The sequence below is a fragment of the Triticum aestivum genome, chromosome 3D (assembly GCF_018294505.1).
Source record: "Triticum aestivum cultivar Chinese Spring chromosome 3D, IWGSC CS RefSeq v2.1, whole genome shotgun sequence".
Taxonomy (NCBI): Eukaryota; Viridiplantae; Streptophyta; class Magnoliopsida; order Poales; family Poaceae; genus Triticum; species Triticum aestivum.
In genome coordinates, this window is record NC_057802.1 from 268,694,463 (window position 1) to 268,716,675 (window position 22,213).

The window sequence follows — 22,213 nt, forward strand, 5'->3', positions numbered from 1 at the left end:
CGACTTAAGGATGAAGATGGCGGGTTATAAAGCAAGCCTATTGAAGGCCCAAGACCCAGAGGCGACTTGAGGCCCAAGAGGATAAATCGTCATATATGTAACTTGTATTGTAAGGCAAGCTTAGTTAGTCACTGAGCCGGAGACATTGTGTATGAGCCGGTCGGGACTCTGTAAGCCGCCGGGCATCAACCTGTGTATATAAAGGGGTGACCCGGCGGCGGGTGAGGGCAAGAAACAACAAGTCGAGAACTAGGTAAAGCGTATTCGCTCCCTGGTAATCAAAACCCAAGCAATACAACCTAAAGCAGGAGTAGGCTTTTACCTCGTTGAGAGGGGCCGAACCTGGGTAAACTCTCTGTGTCCTTTGTCCCGTTTAACCCCTTCAAGCTAACTACGTCGCGATGGCTCCACACTTAAGTCCTTTTGCTAGGGCATCTGCCGTGTTAAATCCACGACAGTTGGCGCCCACCGTGGGGCCAGCGCACGGTGGTTTCAAGTTCTTAAAGGGCAGCTTCGCAGGGATCAAGGGATACGTCGTGGGCCGGATGACCAAGAGTCGTCGCGGCAAGCTCTACATCGACGATGCTGGCTGGGGCCCCGAGGCCGGCTCAATTGAGTACGGGTACCGGGTCCCCTTCGGCGGAATCCACGTCTTCATCGGCAAGATCGGCATGTCAGGGCCTGAGCCGGACACCTGCACCGACATCTCAAGACGGCTCAGCGCGCACAACCCGCCAAGGTTCAAGCCGCCGTGAAGCATGCCTTTGTTGGTTTCATCCATGGGGCGGATCTTCAGGAAGGATCTGTGTCCAGGGAAGAGACGGTGATCTACTCTGATGGCGAGTCTTCAACTGGTAAGACCGATTCCCTCGGACGTACATGAGCATTTGAGAAGCCGGGTTGTAGATGCTTTAAGAGATGCCACATCAGACTTGAGAGAAGAGAACAGAAGCAGGCTATATATTTATAGTTGATGGTAACACGGGCTTCAACATCCTTCCTAAGAGAAAAATATGATTCACTTCACATGTAGTGGGTTCAAATACAATCGCAGATGCTCACATAGACTCATCCCTACACCTACCCTGCTCCTATGAGCACCACATCTCCCTCACTAAACAAACATCGCCGTAATGTCTGAAATAAATCCAAAAAAAATGAGAACACCAAACACCGCCGTAATGTCTGAAATAAATCCAAAAAAATGAGAGCACCAGTGCCAAGTCTAGAAGTTAAACGAATATCATCGGAAGGTCTGAAATAAATCAAAAAAATGCAAGTATCAGTACCAAGTCTAGGGCTTGAACCCCGATGGGTTGGTTCCACCAGCAAGAACCTAATAATCTGAACTACGTTCAGTTCCCTAATCCCTATGATTCACATATTAATGACATAGCACAAAATATGACCTACTATTATATGAGTAGGCTATTAGGTTGATTATAAGTAACAACACAACTCCATACAGCTGGTTGTTGGGATATTATTAGATATATGCTAGGTGGCCATATAGCTGCCGGTCCGTGCTATTTCAAAAATGCATTACATAAGATCAGTTTCAATTTCTTTAAAGAAAAACCAAAACGGCGAGTGGTTTTGAAATTATTCTGGTTGTTGTGATGTTTTTCTTTTTTTGCAATTAACTTTCTTCCGATAATCAATTCAACCTCTCATAAAAAAGATAGACCTTGGTTCTATTTCATCTCTTCAACCAAGTTTAGTAATACCCCCGCAGAAAAAAAAAGTTTAGTACTCCCTCCTTACCAAATATATAGCGCAATTGACTTTGCACGGTCTTTGATGCACGACTTTGACCACTAATATATGTCAAAGTATCTGGATTGAACATGTATAAATGGCATCATCATATTTGTCTTGCAAAACAATTTTTTTCATATACATGTATACTAATTTTATAGATATTCAATACGTGAAAATCATAGTCGAAGTTGTGCAACGAAGACCAAGAAAGTCAATGAAGTTGTGCAACGAAAACCAAGAAAGTCAATTGACGTCTTATATTTTGGAAAGGAGGGGGTAATAAGCACAACGGCCCTATTGTTCCGATGGAGAGAAGAATTTACAATTAGCTTTTTAGAAAATTTCCAAACAAACAATTTCAACAAAATCTTTCAATTTCTCATTTTATTATGTTCAACTTATGTATTCCTCTATCCTTAGAGTACATTGAATGTACGGAAATGGTTATAACAGAGTTTCTCTTATTCATATTAACAGCTACTCTAGAGGGAATGTTTTTATGTGGTGCTAACATTTAATAACTATCTTTATAGCTCCAGAATGTTTTAGCTTATGTTCCTACCTGTTGTATGGATATACTAAGAGAGATCTACGGTCTAATGAGGCTACAATGAAATATTTACTCATGGGTGGGGCAAGCTCTTCTATTCTGGTGGCTATCTATCTAGTAAGTTTTCTGAAAAAACAGACCAGCTGGAAGGTAGCATTTCTCCACAATATAAATATTTCTGAAGAGACCATATAGCAGTTTTCAGTATACAATATATGCACAAGTAGGCCATCACAAGAAATACCTTATATTAGGTGCCTATTTGAACGTGCATGACAAACAATTGAGTAACTAAAAGACCAGTAAATGATTTCCCACTATATATGCCATCCATTGAGTGCTGATATGCTATACATGAACTAGTTGATGCTTTGTTCATCGAAGAGTTACAAGGGACTTTTTGGATCGCACTAATTGCACCGAAAACGGCTTCATTCTTGAAGAAATCAAGATATTACCGTCTCCAAAACAAGGTCTGGATCCAATCTTTCAATCTAGCAATGTAGAGCCAAAACTTCATCCTTGTTGTCTTGTCTTGGCACCTCTGCCACTTCAATCTCACAAGAAACTGAACTGGAGGGGAGTACGGCATTAGTACTAACTTTTCTGAAAGCCAAGTAAATGACCGCTACAATATAGGCCGCCATGAAAGGGAAGACGAGGGTGCTAATTATTGCTTTAGCAAATCTTGGTAGGTCACTATATACAAGCCAACTGACGAAGCTAGTACAAAAGAAATAAGTATTGATGCCGATGATCACCAACGACAGGATCCATGATATTCTCGTGATCTGCACAAATTTAAGGTGCAACAAGAACGAATAACTTCAAATCCATGTTGCAAAAGTTTATTTTAAAACAATAGAAATAGCACAACCTAAATAAACAAATTATTTTATGGCATCATCGATGAATAAGAAAAGGGCCTTGTATGAATTTGCTGAAGGCATTGGTTTGTAGTCTCTCTTAGACGTGCTCTAGGGGTGAAACCCAAGATCCGACCCTCAGTGGTTGGACCCGACAACGGTGGAGCCTGCGCATCATTTCCTTTCCCGAGGCGTTGCTTTCGGAGAACCTTTCTTGTAGTTCATGTGCTTTCAAGTACGGTGGATGGTGTTGCTGCTTATCTGTTGCAAGTCTTTGGCCGCGTCGTTTCTCTTTGTTTTTCCTCCTTAATCTTTCTAGCATTGTGCATCCTCGAAGTCTCGATGGTCTTGATATTGTGTCACTACAGAGGCCGGGTGTAATTTGGCATCATTTTGATACGAAAATATTACTCCGAGGAGAATGAGAAACCAAGAGGCGATGGCGCTTGAATCGGGATCTGGCGACGCCCCGGGCGACTGCCCCGACCCCTGCCCCTCCGCCGCCCCGGCCCGCCGGCGAGCCCCCTGGCGTCGCCCCCGCTACCGCGCCCTCCGCCCTTCGCCCGCCGTCCCCTCCGGAGGCCTCGTCGCCACCCACGCCGGCTCGCTGGGCCGACCTCGCCGAGGATGCGGATCGGGCGGCTGGCCTCTCCATCCAGCGCCGCGACTACGCCCTACCTCCTCCCCGTAGCCTCTCGGTGCTAACCAGCATGGATGGCGGCTCCGTCGCCATCTCGCGGTCTCGCCGGAGTGCTCGGCCGCCAGTGGGACAAGGCCCGTCCTTGCGCAGGGGTGGGGGTCGCCGTCGCCACTCTTGGGGTGTGGCCGGCCGTTCCGACATGGGCTCCGCCAGGTCGTTGTGGCGCTCCAACAGGATTGGCCCTTCCACCCGTGCTCCAGCGCCGGCGTTGACCGCCGGCTCCCCCATGCCGCTCCGGCCTGCCGTCGCCCAGCGCTCCCCCTTCCGTCCGTTCATCGCGTCATTCAGTTCATCTAGCCTCCAAGTCCACACGTTCCGTTGGGCGCTGTTTCTCCCGCTGGTCCGGCTGACTCCTCCGGCACTTCCAGTGTGGGAATGCTCGTCCTTCCGGTGACACCTCCGCGCTCCCCCACCTCGGACCCCGCCGACTGGGGTGAGGACCGGCTGCTGGTGTGTGCTCCGCCGACTGGGGTGAGGACCGGTGCGTCTCCTCCAGCCTCGCCTGGCCTGCCCGCCACCCCCACCTCCTTCCTGTCAGCCATGGGGAGTGGGGTGGCCTCCGTCCTATCTACACCTGTGGTTGCGCCTCCCCACCCGCCACGGACAGCTTCCTACTCCAGGCGTGGGCGCTCGACCTCGACTCCGGTGACGTCCTCATGGCGTAGCGCCCGGATCGTTGCTGCTCGGCCGGCTGGCAACCCTGCTCTGCCCATCCCAGAGCGGGCGGAGCTTCGGGCCGCGGCCCGCAACCTTGAGCCAGGTACCCCAATCATCCTAGCTAGTTCTTCTACATGCCCGTTTTCTGCCTTGGAGTCGGCTCCGCTTGGGCACTTAGCTAAGGTCGCGGCCAACTCCGCTATAGTTTCCAGGGGAGAGGTGGCTCCCCCCCCCTAGTCCAGATCAAGGCAATCCGGGCCCGGGAAATCCTGGATGGGAGGTTGGTTGAGGCTCGTGCTCGCCTGGCCACGCCCCTCCCCCCGTGGCCAGTGGACCTCACACGTCCACCCAGTCAGATAGCCAAGCCCCGCAAGCGGCCCTGGAGATCCGTGGCCGCACCCGCTCCCGCACCGGCGCCCTCCGTGCCCAAAGCGCCTCCCGTGTCCTCGGGTCAAGCAGCCCCGCGATGGCGGCTTAATGCGGACCCTTTTTGGAACATTCACGGTTTCGGCAAGGCCGGCGCCGTCAACTCATCGAGTACATGCGAGATGAGCGGATAGACATCGTGGCAATCCAAGAGACCATGCGCACAGAGTTCTCCTTGTCTGAGCTTGAGCGGCTGAGCACCCACATGTTTGCCTGACATTGGCTCCCTTCTAGTGGGATCGCCGGGCACTCGGGTGGCATCCTGCTAGGTGTCAAGGATGCCACCTTTGAGGTGGGTGGTATGGATAGGGGAGAGTTCTTTGTCAGAATGGCATTGTTCGAGCGTGCTCTCAACTTCAAGTGGGAGATCATCATTGTCTATGGCCCCGCTGACCACCGCCGATCTGCGTCCTTCCTTGATGAACTCAAGAGGAAGGTGTCGGCCGCGTGCTTGCCGGTCATAGTGGGTGGTGACTTCAACCTCCTCCGTTTTGCGGAGGATAAGAGCAACGGTCTAGTAAACTTCCCTCGGATGCAGATGTTCAATGATTGCATCGCCAAGCTCGGTCTGCGGGAATTACACAGGATTGGTGCCGGATTCACCTGGACCAACCGCCAAGCGGACCCGACCCGCTCCGTTCTGGACCGCGTCTTGGTCTCGCCAGAGTGGGAGCATCGCTGCCCCCTTGCCTCCCTCCACGCCATCACCCGGATTGGCTCGGACCATGTCATTCTGCTCCTGTCTTCTCAGGATGACCGCCCGCCCACTGCGCCTAGGTTTCGCTTTGAGACGTTCTGTCTTAACCAGAACGATTTCGCTGAGGCTGCTCAGGACCGCTGGATGGAGGCCCGGCTCGCCCCTCACCGGTCCATCTTGGCGGTGGATGATTGGCACTTCTGTGCCAAGCGCTCTCGTCAGTTTATGAAGGGTTGGGGCGCAAACCTCGGACGGGACCTGTGGGATCGCAAGAAGGCCCTCCTTGCCTCCATCCAAGCGTTGGACCTCCAGGCCAACTCGGTGGGACTAGCCCCCGATGAGTGGCTGCTTCGTTATGACCTTGAGGATCAGCTCACGGTCATTTACACCGACGAGGAGGCGTATTGGCGACTCTGGGGGACCCAAAAGTGGGTCCTCGAGGGTGACGCCAATACGGCCTATTTCCAGGCCATCGCCAATGGTCGTAGGAGGCGGAATACCATCCCCTTGCTTTGGGATGGGGAAACCCTCCTGCAGCGCCCGGCCAAGATCCGTGCTCATGTCGATGGCTTCTATAAAGCCCTTTTTCCGCCCCCTAGGGGAGGCTTGGCCCTAGCTACGGACTTCTGGGTTGGTCCACAGTGCATCTCGCCCGCGGAAAATGCTGCCCTCACGGCTCCGTTCACCGAGGAGGAAGTCTGGGAGGCGATTAACGGAATGAATCCATCGTCCGCCCCTGGCCCCGACGGTCTGCCGGTGAAGTTCTTCCAGACCTTCTGGACTGCCATCAAGCCGGAGGTCATGGCCCTCTTTGAGGAGTTCTATGTGGGCACCATTGACCTCCACCGCCTTAACTACGGGATCATCACATTGATTCCCAAGGTGCCTGGAGCCTCGGACATTGGTCAGTTCCTACCAATCACGGTGATCAATGTGATCTTCCGCATTCTGGCAAAGGGGTACGCCAATAGGGTGGCCCCTTTGGCTGACTGCATCACCCACCCTGACCAGTCCGCCTTCATCCAAGGCCGGTATATTCCGGATGGGGTCCTTGTCTTCCATGAAGTTCTGCATGAGGTCCAGTCCAAAAACCTCAAAGCAATCTTCCTGAAAATTGACTTCCACAAAGCCTACGACGCGGTTAGCTGGTCCTTCCTTCGGGAAGTGTTGCTCAGGAAAGGGTTCGACGATCGCTGGGTCACCCGGGTCATGCAGATGGTGGCCTCTGGGCACACCGCGGTTAACATTAATGGGGAGATCGGTTATGTGGGGTTAGGCAGGGTGACCCCTTCTCTCCGTTTATGTTCAACATGGTGGTTGACGCCCTGGCGACGATCCTTGATAAGGCGAAGACCGCGGGGGCCACATCCACGGCATAGTCCCGCACCTAGTGGAGGGAGGTGGTGTCTCCCTCCAATATGCCGGCGACACCATTATCATGGTGGAATGCTCGACAGCCGATATCTGAACCTCAAATTTCTGCTGTTGTGCTTCCAACAGTTGTCACGTCTCAAAATAAACTTCGATAAGAGCGAGGTAATGATTTTAGGCTATTCCCCCTCCGAGAGCCAGAGTATTGCTAACCGACTCAACTGTCGGCTTGGTTCTTTCCCCACCACCTACCTGGGGATCCCCATTAGCGACTCTCGACTCTCTGTGGCTGACCTGCGGCCCTCGATGCTCAAGCTTCAACACCGTATCGAGCCATGGCAAGGGCGATGGTTGTCTAAGGCGGCTCGGACGATCCTCATCAACTCGTCCTTGTCCAGCCTCCTCCTGTTCATCATGAGTTTCTACAGTCTGCCCGAAACGTTGCACCATGAGATCGGTGCAGTCCAGGCGCGCTTTTACTGGGCCGGTGATGGTGATAAGCAGAAATACCATATGGTTCGCTGGACCGACATCTGCAAACCTAGGGACCAAGGGGGCATCGGCATCATGTCCTCCAAACACATGAACCTGGCACTCCTGACGAGGTGGCTCTGGCGCATTGCGAATGGCGAGGGTGGCCTGTGGTTGCAAATCATCCGAAACAAATACTTGCGCGGCCAACCTCTTGCCTTCTGCCTTAGGGCAAGGGGATCCCAGTTCTGGCAGTCCGTCATCCAACTGCTCCCGGTTCTCCGCATCGGGACCTCCATCACGGTCGGCTCTGGGACAACCACTCTGTTTTGGTTCGACTGGTGGGCTGGGGACTCCCCCTTCGCTGCCCGGTTCCCGGATCTCTTCTCCATTGCGGTGGAGCCTAGGATCTCCGTCGAGACGGCCCTTCTTGACTTAGGGCGTCTCGCATTCCGGCGGCCATTTGGCCCCCCCAGAAATCGCCGCCTGGCATGAGCTCCTGGAGGCCGTTGCGCTTCACGAGCCTGATCTGGCACAGCCTCATGACCGCTTATCCTGGCGCCTAGAGCCCTCGGGTTGATTCTCCACAAAGTCCCTATACCAAGCCATCGCCCCCACCCCAGGCCCGGCGGTCCTCGAGTTGATCTAGGCTATCTGTGTGCCCCTCAAGATCAGGATCTTCCTATCGCAATGGATCCGTGCTCGGCTTCCCTCCGGCGTGGAGGTGTTAAAATGGAATGGCTCGGGCGATGGGATGTGTCCCCTAGTAGGACTAAGTAAACCTCGAATCACATTTTCTTCTCGTGCGTCTCCGCCCAGTTCCTCTAGAGCTACCTCCGTGAGGTAATCAGGGGTAGTTGGTGCAACACCAACTTCCCCGACCTACTCACCGAGGTCCAGGCATCTACCCCTTCGGGCCGCCACATTAGGTGACTGCTCATTGGGGTCCTTGCTTGGACGCTCTGGACCGTGCGTAATAAGCTTGTCATCCAGTGAGTGCCTCTTCGACGTGCCACTGACGCAGTATTCAAAATGTGTGGTTATTTGCAGCTCTGGCGGCCGCTTAGCCGCCGCCAGGACTAGGACGCCATCAACATCATCATTGCTGACCTTCGCGCGATGGCTCTTCGCTTGGCGCCGCCGCTTCCTCCTCCACCACCTGAGCCGGATTAGCTTCTTAGCTGCGGTGTAACAGCCTTTGTTTTCGTTTTCAGGGCTTGTTGAGCTGTGCCCTCAGCAGAACCCTCTTGTACTCTATGTTGTGCGACTTTCTGTGTGTGTGTGGGTGAACCTCTGTGATACTTTGTGGCTGTGGTGGTTTGCTTTATTTATAAAGTAGGGCGAAAACCTTTTTCGGTAAAATATTACTCTCTGTTGAACAAAATGCATGTGCTGGAACCGATTCCTAGTTTCCTGGTAAACGACTACTTTGATATGTAGCATCTTGTATGCCATCTTGTTTGTGTTTAGGTAGTCACAAGCAACATGACATCTGATTGAGATCCAAATGTTTAGCAAAATGAGATTTGTTTTGACGTATGGACACAAGATACATAACTTTAAAGTTAAATTCGACCTTCAAATAAGAAAATGAACACAAAGTATGCCATCAATAAGACTTCTTGTGATTGTCACTACCTATTATTCACATCGGAGCTTGTCTACTCTTACTTTCTGTATGTTTCATGGTCCAACCAAGATTCGGAATTACATGTGAGGGCAGATGTATGTAGTCTTAATATTCAAATTCTTGTAAACTTCATCTGACCATTTTACTAAAAACCATGTACCATATGATTGCATCTATACATAGAAACAGGAGACAGAGCACACACCACCAAACTATGAATACTTAAAATATATATATTTTTATAAGAAATATTAGATTTATATCTCTAAATTAAAAAAAGGCAAAAGAAGTACCCTGTTAAAAAAATATACTTATCGTTGGTAACGGCAACCAACAGAGGTTAGTTGCAATGGGCAACCAAAAGCACCACAACTTCACATCCTTGAGGCACCGTAGTTCCCCTACTCGAACCCTCGCGCCATGACGGCTACATCACCGAGAAAAAACCGCTCAAACAAAAAAGAGCTCGAACCGTGCATCGTGGGGGACGAATTTCGTCGTTCAGTCTACACCAACCACCGCAAGTGTACGTCGCGCTTAGTGAATTTTTCTCCAGTTACTCGCACCTATCTACTCATCTAGATGCCGCCAACCTCCTAAACATAATCCGCCATTGGCTGCGCGGAAAATGACTAACCGCGGGCGTGAACTGGATTGGCATAGATCATGGTGCGGGCGGCCAACGACAATATTAGGACAAGTGACAGTGTCTAGGCGGTTGGTGGCATCAATATGAGTAGATGGGTGCAACTAATGGAAAACTTCTCAGTGCACGCGATGTACGCTTGTGGCGATCAGTGTAGACTGAATGACGAAATTCGTCCTCCATGATGCATGCTTCAATCCCCTTTTTGTCTGAATGCATTCTTCTCATCGATGCAATCCTGATGCCGCGAGGGGGAGCTACGGTGCGTCAGGGGTGTCGTCAAGGGTGTGCAACTGTGACAGGGAGTATGTCGTTTCGGGGTATACAGACTTTTCGTTACCCTTTGCAACAAAATAATCCTTGCTAGACCTTGATGGTCGAGCAAGTTAGATGTCGACACCCCGTGCGCGGGGGGGGGGGGGGGGGGGGGGGGGGGGGATGACCTTGCCACTGCCCCTCCCTGCTTAGGGCGTAGATGGTTCAGATTCCCCACTTAGGATGCCTACGTCACTCGAGTAAGCTCATGGAGCAACTCGGAATGTTTCTCGTGTTACACAAGGGAATAGTCCTCGATGACTTGATTCTCCCATTTCATCGAAGTACAGTGAGATAATACTATGAAATTATTAGGTTGTACAATACTAAAATATATATCAATTTTTATGTTATTCTCACCTCACAAGTTATTATGTATCATGGTAATAACCATAGTATGAGTGAGCTTACCCATGTTGAGTTCTTGTATGGTCCTATCATTGAGCAACAGCTACTGAATTTGAGGAGAGGAACGAGAGCAAATGGCAGCACAAACGACAATATGACCTGCAGCACACAAATAAAACGTCATTAAACATGCGCATAGCCTGTATACTCATTTACTTTATGGTGGATTGAGATGGAAAGGTGACCGCTGCTATATTGATAAGTTGACGAACTCGTAAAGCACCACCAATGCCGCAAATTATCAAAGTAGGCACCATGGTGAGACAGGGAGCAAAAAGGTATATGATGAATACCCTCATCCCTGAGAATCCCTGTGAATGTTCATGTTAGATAAATTATACCGAGGGGCATTGAACTCGTAAAGCACCACCAACACTGTATGTACTTTTAATGCAAAACTAGGGCTTGAACGTTATTCTAAGTTTTGAAATATTTAATAGATGATTTTTTAATAAAAAAATGGAAAATGTAATTTAATAATGAGCAAGTATGGGACATGGATTTTTGGAACATGTTCCATGTGCGCCTATTATGAATAGTAAAATCAGAAAAAATAGACAATTCTGTTTTTTTTTGTAACATACATGATCGATTGTTCTACTCACATGTGAAATTTCATGAAGAAATGACATCCGTGGTATTCTAGGCAAAAATAATAATAAAATTGGTGCTATAAAAAGGACTATGTTTGAAGTAATTTGGAGATCAGATTTTATTTTCTTCGCTAAGAGTACGACGTGTGTCATTTCCTTGCAAAACTTCATATATGAACAGAACCGTCAACTAAGTTTGATTAGCTAAATTTTTTGAATTGTTTGATTTTTTATTTTTAGATTTTACTATTAATAATGGGTGCGCGTGGAACCATGTGCACCATTGTATTTCCCGTAAGTATGTTAGTAATGTTACTTATATAAGTTTTCCCCTTTAGCATGTATGGTTATAAAATTTCTAGTCTGCGAGAATTAGTGCTGGCATATAAGTTTTCCCCTTACTCCCTTATAATAAGTTCAATTTTAGAATAACATTGTATTATGTAATATAAATTAAATGTGCACAACACGAATTTGCGAGTCCAATAAAATGTTAACAATGTTACAACTTTACCTGCATAATGTATTGCCCAGAGTAGGTGGTAACCACTGCACAGCTTTGTCCAGAAGCTAATAATGCCAAACCATAAAAAATTGATCTTGACCGTCCCAAAATATTCTGTAAAATAAAATTGATTTTCAACTGAGAGTATACATGATAATTTACTTCTATGAATTTTTATGTACATAATATGTATGGTCTATTGTTTATGGTGAATCCTACTCCCTCCGATCCATAATAAGTGTCGCAGTTTTGAACTAATAAGTGTCGCAGTTTTGAACTAGTTCAAAACAAACTGCGACAAGTTGTTCAAAACTGCGACACTTATTATGGATCGGAGGGAGTATTATACTTCTGAAATGTAAGGCGAATGACCTCCCAATTATGTTTGGGGAAATATTAACCTTGAATAGTACGGATGCTGACTTTAAAGTGAGACTGCTGCATGTGTTCGTATCATCCAGTGAAAGATTATCAGCACATATAGTTCCAGAGAGTGATACAATGGCAACATTTATGACAAGCGCAAGAAACAAAGCGAATGCATTCTCTAGCAAGAAGAACACAGATGCATCCTGCAAAAAAATTACTAAAATTATATCTGCTGGTACTTCTGCAACTAGAACCAAAGAAGTGGGTATCATAGATCTAGCAATAGCTGCAAATACTATGACCTTGTTATATATATGTTGTACAATCATGTCAGCTTTAATGCATGGTGTAATTAGCTTATGTTTGTGTAGATCTTTTCCCCCCTTTTGGCTTCTTTTATTTCCAAAAATCTTGGCAATTCGTACACTTTGCTAGCCTAGTATTTTGTGGTTTACTACAGATACTATTTCAAATGTTGCATGTTTCTTGAAAGAAATAAGATATTAATCACTATGGCCAACTGCATTTAAGGGCTATATTGTGTATGGGGACATATAGTATTGTAAGCACATAGAAAAAGGAAGTCTAAGTAGAATATTCGAAATAGAACAAAAATACTAAATTTGGATATTTACCTTAACTGCTTCAGAGGATGATGGTAAGTTTCTTGATGAAACAAGAGAAGAATGTAGGAAGAGATTGTGCCTTGTATTTCAAAAACAATCAAAATTAGTGGAAGCTATTTCTTTTTAGTTTACACACTAGACAAAACCCCCTATGCTTTTGGGTGATAAAAGTTCATTTGTGGAATAGGGACTGAACGTTTTCAACCAATCATCCAAGAGTATAAAATAACCTTAGTGGATAGTCTTGTTAATAGGTGCAAGAGTGAACGAGAATATTTATGTAGCCGGAAACAATGATCCAATCATCCAATTCTCGTTCACTCGTTAATAGGTGCAAGAGTGAACCCCCCATGCGCACGGAATTCTCTCTCCCTGAACTCGATCGGCTTAGCTCCCACCTCTTTGCTTGGCATTGGCACCCTTCTAGTGGGAGCACTGGCCATTCCGGTGGCATCCTGTTAGGTGTAAAGGATGCCACCTTCGAGGTGGGTAGCATGGACCGGGGCCGGTTCTTTGTTAGCATGGAGCTATACGAACGGGCCCTAAACTTCAAGTGGGAGGTCATTATCGTCTACAGCCCTGCAGACCATAGTAGATCTGCCTCCTTCCTCGAGGAGCTCCACCGGAAGGTTTCGGCTGCCTCGCTTCCGGTGGTGGGGGGGGGCGATTTTAACCTCCTTCGATTCGCGGATGACAAGAGCAACTCGAATGTCAACTTTGCTCGGATGCAAATGTTTAATGACTGCATTGCTGACCTTGGTCTCCGCGAAATAGATCGGATTGGTGCCAGGTTTACCAGGACCAACCGTCAGGCGTCCCCGACCCAGTCCGTCCTGGACCGGGTCCTAGTCTCCCCGGAATGGGACCTCCGCTGCTCCCTAGCTTCCCTCCGGGCCATCACCCGGATTGGTTCTGACCACGTTCCCCTCCTCCTATCCTTCGCCAACGAGCGATCCCCGATCCCCCCCCCCCCGATTTCGGTTTGAGACATTCTGGTTGTCCCAAACTGGTTTCGTGGCGGCGGTTGGCGCCGTTGGGTGGAGGCTCGCGCCCACCCTCAGCCCCATCCCCCCTCTGCCATTGACTCGTGGCAATTCTGTGCCAAGCGGGGCCGGCAGTTCATGAAGGGGTGGGGCGCCAACCTGGGCGTGACCTCCGCGAGCGCAAGAAGGCCCTGTTGACCGCCATCCAGGCCTTGGACCTGCGCGCCGATGCGACCGGCCTCTCTCCTGAGGAGTGGCTTTCCCGATACGACTTGGAAGACCAACTCTCTGTCATCTACACCGATGAGGAGGCCTATTGGCGTCTGCGTGGTGCCCAGAAATGGGTGTTGAAGGGCGATGCGAACACGGCCTACTTCCAGGCCATAGCGAACGGTTGCCGTAGATGCAACACCATCCCCCTACTCTGGGATGGCGCGACCCTTATGCAGTCCCCCTGCGACATTAGGGCCCATGTCGACGGGTTCTACAGGTCCCTGTTCTCAGCCGCTCCCCGGAGCGGCTTATCTCTGGCCCGTGACTGCTGGACCGGCCGCCAGCTAGTCTCCGATGCGGATAACGTGCCCCTTACGGCCCCCTTCTCCGAGGGCGAGGTCTGGGCTGCCATTAGAGGCATGAACCCTACCTCGGCCCCGGGTCCGGATGGCCTCCCGGCTAAATTCTTCCAGACCTTCTGGAATGTGATCAAGCCTGAGATCATGGCCATCTTCGACGAGTTCTACGTTGGGTCCATCGACCTCGGGCGCCTCAAATATGGGATCATTTCGCTCATCCCCAAGGTGCCTGGGGCTTCTGACATTCGCCAGTTTCGCCCGATTACGGTGATCAATGTGATCTTCCGGATTCTGGCAAAAGGGTACGCCAATAGGGTGACCCTGCTTGCCGACCACATTACCCACCCCAACCAATCCGCCTTCATTCAAGGTCGGTATATCCTGGATGGGGTGCTAGTTCTTCATGAAGTCCTCCATGAGGTCCGATCCAAACACCTCAGGGCGGTCTTCCTGAAGATCGACTTCCATAAAGCATACGACACTGTTAGCTGGCCCTTCCTTCAGGAAGTTCTGCTCCGGAAAGGCTTCGACGACCGATGGATCACCAGAGTGATGCAGATGGTTTCCTGCGGTCGCACTGCCGTGAACATCAACGGGGAGATTGGCCCTTACTTCCCCACTCTTTGTGGGGTTAGACAAGGCGATCCTTTCTCCCCATTCTTGTTCAACATGGTGGTGGACGCGCTTGCCGCCATCCTGGACAAGGCTAAGGTTGCGGGCCATATTCATGGGATCACTCCCCACCTCGCCGGTGGCTCCGGGATCTCCCTTCTCCAGTACGCCGACGACACCATCATCATGGTCGAAGGCTCGGAGGCGGACATCGCCAACCTTAAGTTCCTTCTCCTCTGCTTCCAACAAATGTCTGGCCTCAAGATCAACTTCGACAAGAGTGATGTGATGGTGATGGGATACTCTCCGGCAGAGGCCCTCGACATTGCCAACCGTCTCAACTGCCGACTGGGCTCCTTCCCCACGACTTACTTGGGAACGCCCATTAGTGACTCTCGGCTTACCGTTGCTGACTTGCGCCCGACCGTGGCCAAGCTGCAAACGCGTATTGAGCCATGGCAGGGTAGGTGGCTGTCGAAGGCGGCTCGGACGATTCTCATCAACTCCTCCCTCTCCAGCCTCCTCTTGTTCCTCATGAGCTTCTACAGCCTTCACGAGACTCTACACCATGAGATCACCAAAGTCCAGTCTCGCATCTATTGGGCTGGCGATAACAATAAGCAGAAATACCATATGGTTAGCTGGCCAGACATCTGCAAGCCCCGGGAACAAGGAGGTCGCGGTATCATGTGCTCTAAGCGCATGAATATTGCCCTCCTTTCCCGCTGGCTCTGGCGCATTTCGCAAGGGCACGGCGGCCTTTGGTTAGACATCATCCGGAGCAAGTACCTGCGTGGGCAACCCCTGGCCTTCTGTCAGAGGTCCGGCGGTTCCCAGTTTTGGCAGTCGGTCATCCAACTGCTCCCTGTCCTCCACATTGGGACCTCCATCTCGGTCGGATCGGGAGCTGCGACTTTGTTCTGGTTTGACTGTTGGGCGGGAGACACCCCCTTCGCGGCACGCTTCCCTGACCTCTTCTCCATCGCCGTCGCTCCTTCGATCTCAGTAGAGAGGGCCCTTATTGACCTAGGGCGCCTCGCTTTCCGGAGGCCATTTGGGCCTCCGGAAGCCGCCGCCTGGCAGGAGCTACTTGATTGTGTTGCTCTCCACGAGCCGGTTGTGGATGCTGGCCCGGATGAGGTTCGGTGGCGCCTTGAGCCTTCAGGCCAGTTCTCCACCAAGTCCCTCTATATGGCCATTGCCCCCTCCTCCGCTCCTCCCCCACTTTTGGCGGTGTGGTCCATCCGCATTCCTTTGAAAATCCGGATCTTCATGTGGCAATGGATCCGAGGGCAGATACCGTCTGGGGTGGAGGTTCGCAAGCGCAATGGCCCTGGGTCCGGCCTCTGCCCGCTGTGTGGTACCCCCGAAGATTCGAATCACATCTTCTCCTGTGTGTCCGCTCAATTCGTCTGGAGCTGCTTTAGAGAGGTGGTGGGGGTAATTGGTGCCACACCAACTTCCCCGACCTCTTCGCCGAACTCCAGAACTCCCCCTGCCCTCTCGCCACATTAGATGGCTTCAGATTGGGGCAATCGCGTGGACCCTCTGGACGATTCGCAATAAGCTTGTGATTCAACGCATCCCTCTCCGACGGGCTACTGACTCTCTTTCCAAACTCTGGTTACTTGCAGCTTTGGCGGCCGCTTAGCCGCCCACAGGACCGGGACGCCATCTCCGCCTTCATCGCCGACCTTCGCTCGATGGCCGTCCGTCTGTCGCCGCCACTCCCTCCGCCACCTCCGGAGCCAGATTAGGCGCCGGACATGTTCTCCGGCTTCGGCCTCCCCTTTTTTATGTTTTTTGGGCTTGTTGAGCTGTGCCCTTAGCAAAACCTTTGTACTTCTTGTTGTGTGACTTGGGTGTGTGTGTTCTGGACTAGTCCGTGTATGTGTGCTCTTGGCGGTTTGCTTTATTTATAAAGCGGGGCGAAAGCCTTTTTCGGTAAACAATAATGTACAACTGAATAGTTTATTTGTAACCATAAATACCAAATCGACTAGTTTCTCACGTGCCCTTAATTTATTATCAGCATGCAATTCGCAAACATAGAATGTCTATCAGGAATAAATATTGCAAATACATGTTCTTATTTATATTTCCATAAGAATACAGTGTTCATGTTGATGACCAACGAAGCAACAAAAATGTCCCATACTTACGGTACAACAAGGGCACTGATCAGTGCGACTGCATCGGAGATAGCATAATGTCCTTTAAGTCTTGGGATAAATAACCCTTCAATTAACTCATTCATTGGAGGATTGACATGGCTCAGCTCTATAAAGAAGCAAGAGGCCATGATGAGCATAAACACTGCAATCATGAACTCCAATTTCCGGACCTTAAGAGAAAAGGGACTTTATAAATATCACTGCATTTATTAACATTGTATATACGAAACAATGAATGTGTTCTTGCTATCTTTTTTTTTTCTTTTTCTCTTTTTTTGCTATCTTAGGTATTGTTACATAGGAAGTCTCTTGCAAGCAGTGAAGGATCTAGCACAATGGGCCAGGGTGGGCCATTAGTGAAGATAACCATAAAAAAAAATTATTTATTATTTTTTTCTATGATATAAAGGCTAATGGGAAATCCCAGCTCGTAAGTGTCTCATCTACGAAATTTCAGCTCCTGGTGCTAAATAGTCCAAAGTGGATCTAGCACATCCTTTGTAGCCCTAACAACCTTTGTATCTATTCCATGTACAGCTGTGTATAAACAGAGATCAAGGTCTCTGATGATTTCTCACAGCAAAACTTTCTCAGTTATTACTGTTATACTTATGAAAGGGACGAGATTTTGGTTACTGCGAGTTCCAAAAATATGTTTCCCTTCTGTTTTATAGCGGGATGAAATGTCTTACCCCATAGCTTTGTAATCCGAGAAGCAGTATAACAGTTGCTGCACAAATCAGTACACCAGCCCAGAAAGGAAGATCAAGCACCATGTTGTATGCTAAAGCAGTTCCAAGAACTGTATAAACATAATGAAAAATAATAATAAGACCTAAGTATATATCAAAGTAAAATAACTGATAAAGCATTCAATTTTTCAACTATGTACTCCAGCAAAAGTCACCATCCCCGTCCTAAACTCTACAAAAACGGACACTAATGACGTGCGGAAATTATGTCATTTTACACAACTAAGTTGGATTATAGGTAATTTGGACTGACGTATACACATGTTTACCTGACCTTGAACCCACTATAATCTCACCCTATTCATCTTAGGGAACCAGCCGCGCGGGGGGGGGGGGGGGGGGGGAGGGGGGATCAGAGAATTCAAGTTAAACAAATCAAAGTTTAATTGTTTAATTTTTTTTAAAATAAGTTTAATTGTTTAAGTAGGGCTACAGATTTATATGGCTATAATTTGGATGGTGAACTGGATTGTAATACACCCAAATTAGAATGGGCTTTGCGTTTGCAATGGATCTCTACTGTATAGACCCATTAGTATTACCGAAAAAGGCTTTCCCCCCGCTTATATATAAAGCAACGATCGACATACATGATGCAAACCACCCGACACCACACACACCCAAGGCAGATACAAAGGAGCTGACGAACAGCAACGCTACTCCAAACACCCCAAAGCAAACAACAAGTAGGCAGAAGAGCATAGTTAAGGATCTAAAGAGCTCTCCACCGTGAACGAGTCACCGCGAGGAGACGAAGCCGCAACTCGACGAACCAGGGAGTCAAAAGCGATGCTTTCAAGAAAGAAACGATACTTAAGAGCCGCCACCGCCCGATCCTGGGAATCTAGGTTTTCACCCAAAGTAACACGAAGGACGCAGGGTCACCGCGATGGAGAAGGGAACGACGCATGGACGCCTCCGCCATCGGTCTGGCTCCGAGCCAGACAAGGTTTTCACCCCGGCCGCCACCCTCCGCCTCCGCCCGAGGTACGGCCCTACATGAGAGTGCCGGCCGCACCACCACCGAGATCGTCGAAGGCCCGCCCCCATGCCGCCCACGCGGCCATGGCAGCAAGCCTGTCAGCGCCCGAGCCACGAGCTACGCCCACGAGACAGCAGCTCCCGCCACCAAGGCCGCCGCCTTGCATCCAGACCCTCTGGAGACCATCAAAGGCACGAGGTTTGAGTCGACCGGCATACCCCTAGCACCATCGGAACCGCCAGTGATCGACTCGCCCCGAACAACGGTCAGCAGCAAGGAGTCACTAGGCCAAGAAAAGGGGAGGGGGGACCGGAGCTCGTCCGGACCAGCGCACCCCTGCGCCGGTGACAGGTAGTCGGTCTACCCTCACTCCAGCAGCCTCCCTTGCGTCACCCTGACGCCCTACCACGACCTCCGACCAGAACCACACGAGGAAGAGGCAGACACCCGTCCGCCGGCGAGGGCCACCGGATCGACCGCATCGTGCCGCCGAAGAAGGCCGCCAGAGGAGGGTCAACGACCACCACACCACCTGCGTCTCCACACCCTGGCCAGGTCCAGCCGGTGCCCCGCCACCCCACCGGAGAAGAACGAGCACCAGCTGCAGAGCCACCACCTTGGAAGGGCCGCCGATCACCCCTGCCGCCGGCAACCGCCACCACCAACCGAATCTGGGCAGGGGCTGCCAGATCCGCCGCCAGCACGCCCTCGGCCCCCTCCAGCCCCCACAGCCGAGGTGGAGGGGGAGGAGGAGAGGGGGAGGCGTTGGCAGTCCACCAGGACGCAAGGAGGAGGGAGACGAAGCAACAGTTGACCGGCGCCCGGCGCCACCGAGCAGGGGAGGGCGCCCCGCGACGCCCGTCACCTGCGTGCGGGAGGAAGCCGCCCCACCTCCGCCTGCGCCACACGGCCTTTGGCCGGCAACGCCACCGGCGGCGACCAGGGAGGGAGGGGGCGGGGTGAGAAGACGGGGGCGGCGGCGCTAGGGTTGCCTCCTGGGGGTGCCCGCAGGAGCGCCTCAGTTGGGGAGGGGAGGGGCGCATAGGGTTGATGATCTATTAGTATTAGATGAGCCACTTTGTTCAAATGGGATGTGCTGCATGGGTATGAAAATGTGTTGCCATGGTCATGCAAGGCGGCAACCCTGCGAGGCTCCGCGGTCTACTCTCTCAGCTTCGTCAGCACATTGCGGTGCCCCTTCTACCTTTGCCGGATGTTCAGCATGGGCGTCGCCGCCACCTATTCATTCTCGAAGATCAGCTCCGCGGGAGTGCACGGTTAGTCGGTCCCCTCAAAGCCTCCTCAAACATCCGAACAGGCAGTTCAGTCACTGTCCAGACAGAAGAGAGAAGAAAAAAATGTGAACCAACTGGATCACCCACTTCGTCCCCATATGTCTGGGATTGTCCATAAACCCACATATCCAGACCATACATATGGGGAGGATATGAGGACTCACCGACATGCCCGGTCAGTCTGTCACATAGGACGCGGCCCACTCGGACCACCTTTTCTCTTTCTTTATCTTTCTCTCTTTATCTCCATCAATCACATTGATGCGGAGCATCCTACGGACATCACCATGTCAAGAGTTCATTCGGCAAGTAACACGTGCAACATCTACTTCACATACATAAAGGTGAATCATCTCCTTTACACGTGCTCACCTGACCCCTTCGAGGATGGTATACTACTTGACCCTCCATCGTGCATGCATAGGTGTTGTCGGAGCTTCACGAATGTCGAGGGGGAGTGCAAGCGCCAAGGAACAACTAAACCATCCACGAGGGAAGCGTGGAAGAGAAGGAAGAAGAAGCATGGACAAGCTTCTGGAAAGCCCGGAACTTCCGGCCCTGCCGCACCGAAGCTGTCCAAGAGTGTGCCTACTCTCTAGATAGCCCGGACCTTCGCCCGGACCTTCCAGCCATCCCTGGAACTTCCGGCCTACCTGCGCGCAGAGACTCCGGCCAAGGCCCATGTACCCTTTCGCCCCTCACTTACCCCTTCGTGGCTACTACTATATATACTCATCCCCTCCTCCATTCTAGGGTTAGCATTGGTTTAGCTCATTTAGAGATGGAGCTTTGCTCATCCTTGTGGTTCTTCTCGATCGAGAGACCGCGGCCTCTACGGAGAGGATCCACGCTTGGATTCAAGACCCATCACGGGAAGATCCCTCGCGGATTCAAGGCCTCCTCACGGAGATGAACTAGTTACCGTTTGTATCATCCTTTGTTAACGTTGGATCTTGTATCTCCCTTTGTGTTCATGGATCTAGCACATGTGTGATTGTTTCTTGTTGCTTTGAGTGTATCCTCTCGTTCCCCTCGTGTTTCCCCTCGTGTTCTTCGCGGGATCCCCCTCATTTCATGAAAGATCGGGCTCTAAGGTATCCACCTTACATCATCTTGGTATCATGAGCCATGTTGATCACGAATTTGGAGTCTTCCCCCTCCGTTTCGAGCCTTCTTTTCCTTGATTTCGTCCTAAATTCCAAAATCTCCACCAAAAATAGCCCCAAATATTTGTGATTTGTTGGTTTGGATGATGTTTTGTTGATTTTGATCCATGGATTCGTTGTGTTTCAAGTGGATCTAGTCTTCTCCATCTTTTCCCCCATTTCCATCCATGAAATCTTTGTAATTTTGCCCCCGGAAATGGTGTTTTCCGCCCCCGTTCTTAGATCTGGAATTTAGGGTTCGTCCCGGAAGAAATTCCACGACCCCCGGAACTTCCGGGCTAAACATAGAGTTTACCCAAAATCCCCCAGCTTCCCCCAGACTTTTCCCGCGACCCCGGAACTTCCGGAGCCCGAAACTTCCGGCCTAACCAGAAACTTTCCCCAAAATTTCAGCATCGCCCCTCTTCACCGTTTTCATCACAACTTTTCGCTCCGAACTCCGATTTGAGTGTTCTGTGGCTCGTTTTGAAGCTATCGACGTGCTCGAGGTCCTCACATTGGTTTCACACCTTTTGACTCCATCAAAATTTTGGAACTTTGGCATCTTTGCCTAGGCCTTCCACCATATCATCCGCAATACCACCATAGCCTTCCGCAACCTAACCCATTTTGTTCCCCATAGCATTTGAGGTTGTTTGTGTAGTGATTTGAGTCTCCTAAGGTGTTTAGGCTACTTAGGGACGGTTACTTCTTCATCAACCCTCCACCATAACTTTCGCATAACCTTGCCCACCATACCCTTCCGACACCTCAACTTAACCCAATTTTGTTTGAGCTTGTCCGAGTTGTGGTTTGTGTCACCTAAGGTGTTTCAGCTACTTAGGGACGGTGACTTCAACTCCGACACCGTGTATAGTCCACCACCATAACCTCCACTTCCGTGTTGCGTACTCCAAAACCCATCATTGCATTTCCGCAATCCCATTGAGCTTCCGAAACCACCACCGCATTCCGCTACAACCATTTGACATTTGCCTTTGGAGATTTTGAGTTCGCTGTTTTTCCGTTTCCTAAGGTGTTTCTGCTAATTAGGAACGGTACTGCATCAAGAGCACCGCCTCTCATCATCGCCACGGATTCGTCATC

The 22,213-nt window shown here is 50.3% G+C and overlaps 2 protein-coding genes across 6 annotated transcripts in view; one reads left to right on the plus strand and one right to left on the minus strand.

Annotated features, from left to right (window-relative positions):
• Positions 1-2,542: 2,542 nt before the first annotated feature.
• LOC123078369 (metal transporter Nramp4) overlaps positions 2,543-22,213 on the minus strand; it is a 37,772-nt gene continuing 18,101 nt past the window's right edge. For 3 of the 5 annotated variants that reach the window (XM_044500856.1, XM_044500857.1, XM_044500859.1), the window contains 8 exons: positions 17,625-17,734; positions 16,921-17,102; positions 12,601-12,670; positions 11,998-12,168; positions 11,606-11,710; positions 10,684-10,809; positions 10,502-10,597; positions 2,543-3,102 (listed from right to left, as the gene is read on the minus strand). In XM_044500856.1, coding sequence (XP_044356791.1) covers positions 2,806-3,102; positions 10,502-10,597; positions 10,684-10,809; positions 11,606-11,710; positions 11,998-12,168; positions 12,601-12,670; positions 16,921-17,102; positions 17,625-17,734 — 1,157 coding nt within the window. In that variant the 3' untranslated portion in view covers positions 2,543-2,805. The remainder of the gene's footprint in view (positions 3,103-10,501; positions 10,598-10,683; positions 10,810-11,605; positions 11,711-11,997; positions 12,169-12,600; positions 12,671-16,920; positions 17,103-17,624; positions 17,735-22,213) is intronic. The other 2 variants (XR_006437388.1, XM_044500858.1) reach the window with 2 other exon arrangements.
• On the plus strand, positions 3,301-8,917 carry LOC123078371 (potassium/sodium hyperpolarization-activated cyclic nucleotide-gated channel 4). Its single transcript, XM_044500860.1, has 2 exons — positions 3,301-4,637; positions 8,550-8,917. Exons 1-2 carry the CDS (start codon positions 4,253-4,255, stop codon positions 8,564-8,566), a joined length of 402 nt encoding a protein of 133 aa, XP_044356795.1. The 5' UTR covers positions 3,301-4,252; the 3' UTR covers positions 8,567-8,917.

Excerpts from the sequence above, each read along its gene's own strand:
- LOC123078371 (XM_044500860.1), top strand. The coding sequence starts at position 4,253 with ATGCTCGTCCTTCCGGTGACACCTCCGCGCTCCCCCACCTCGGACCCC.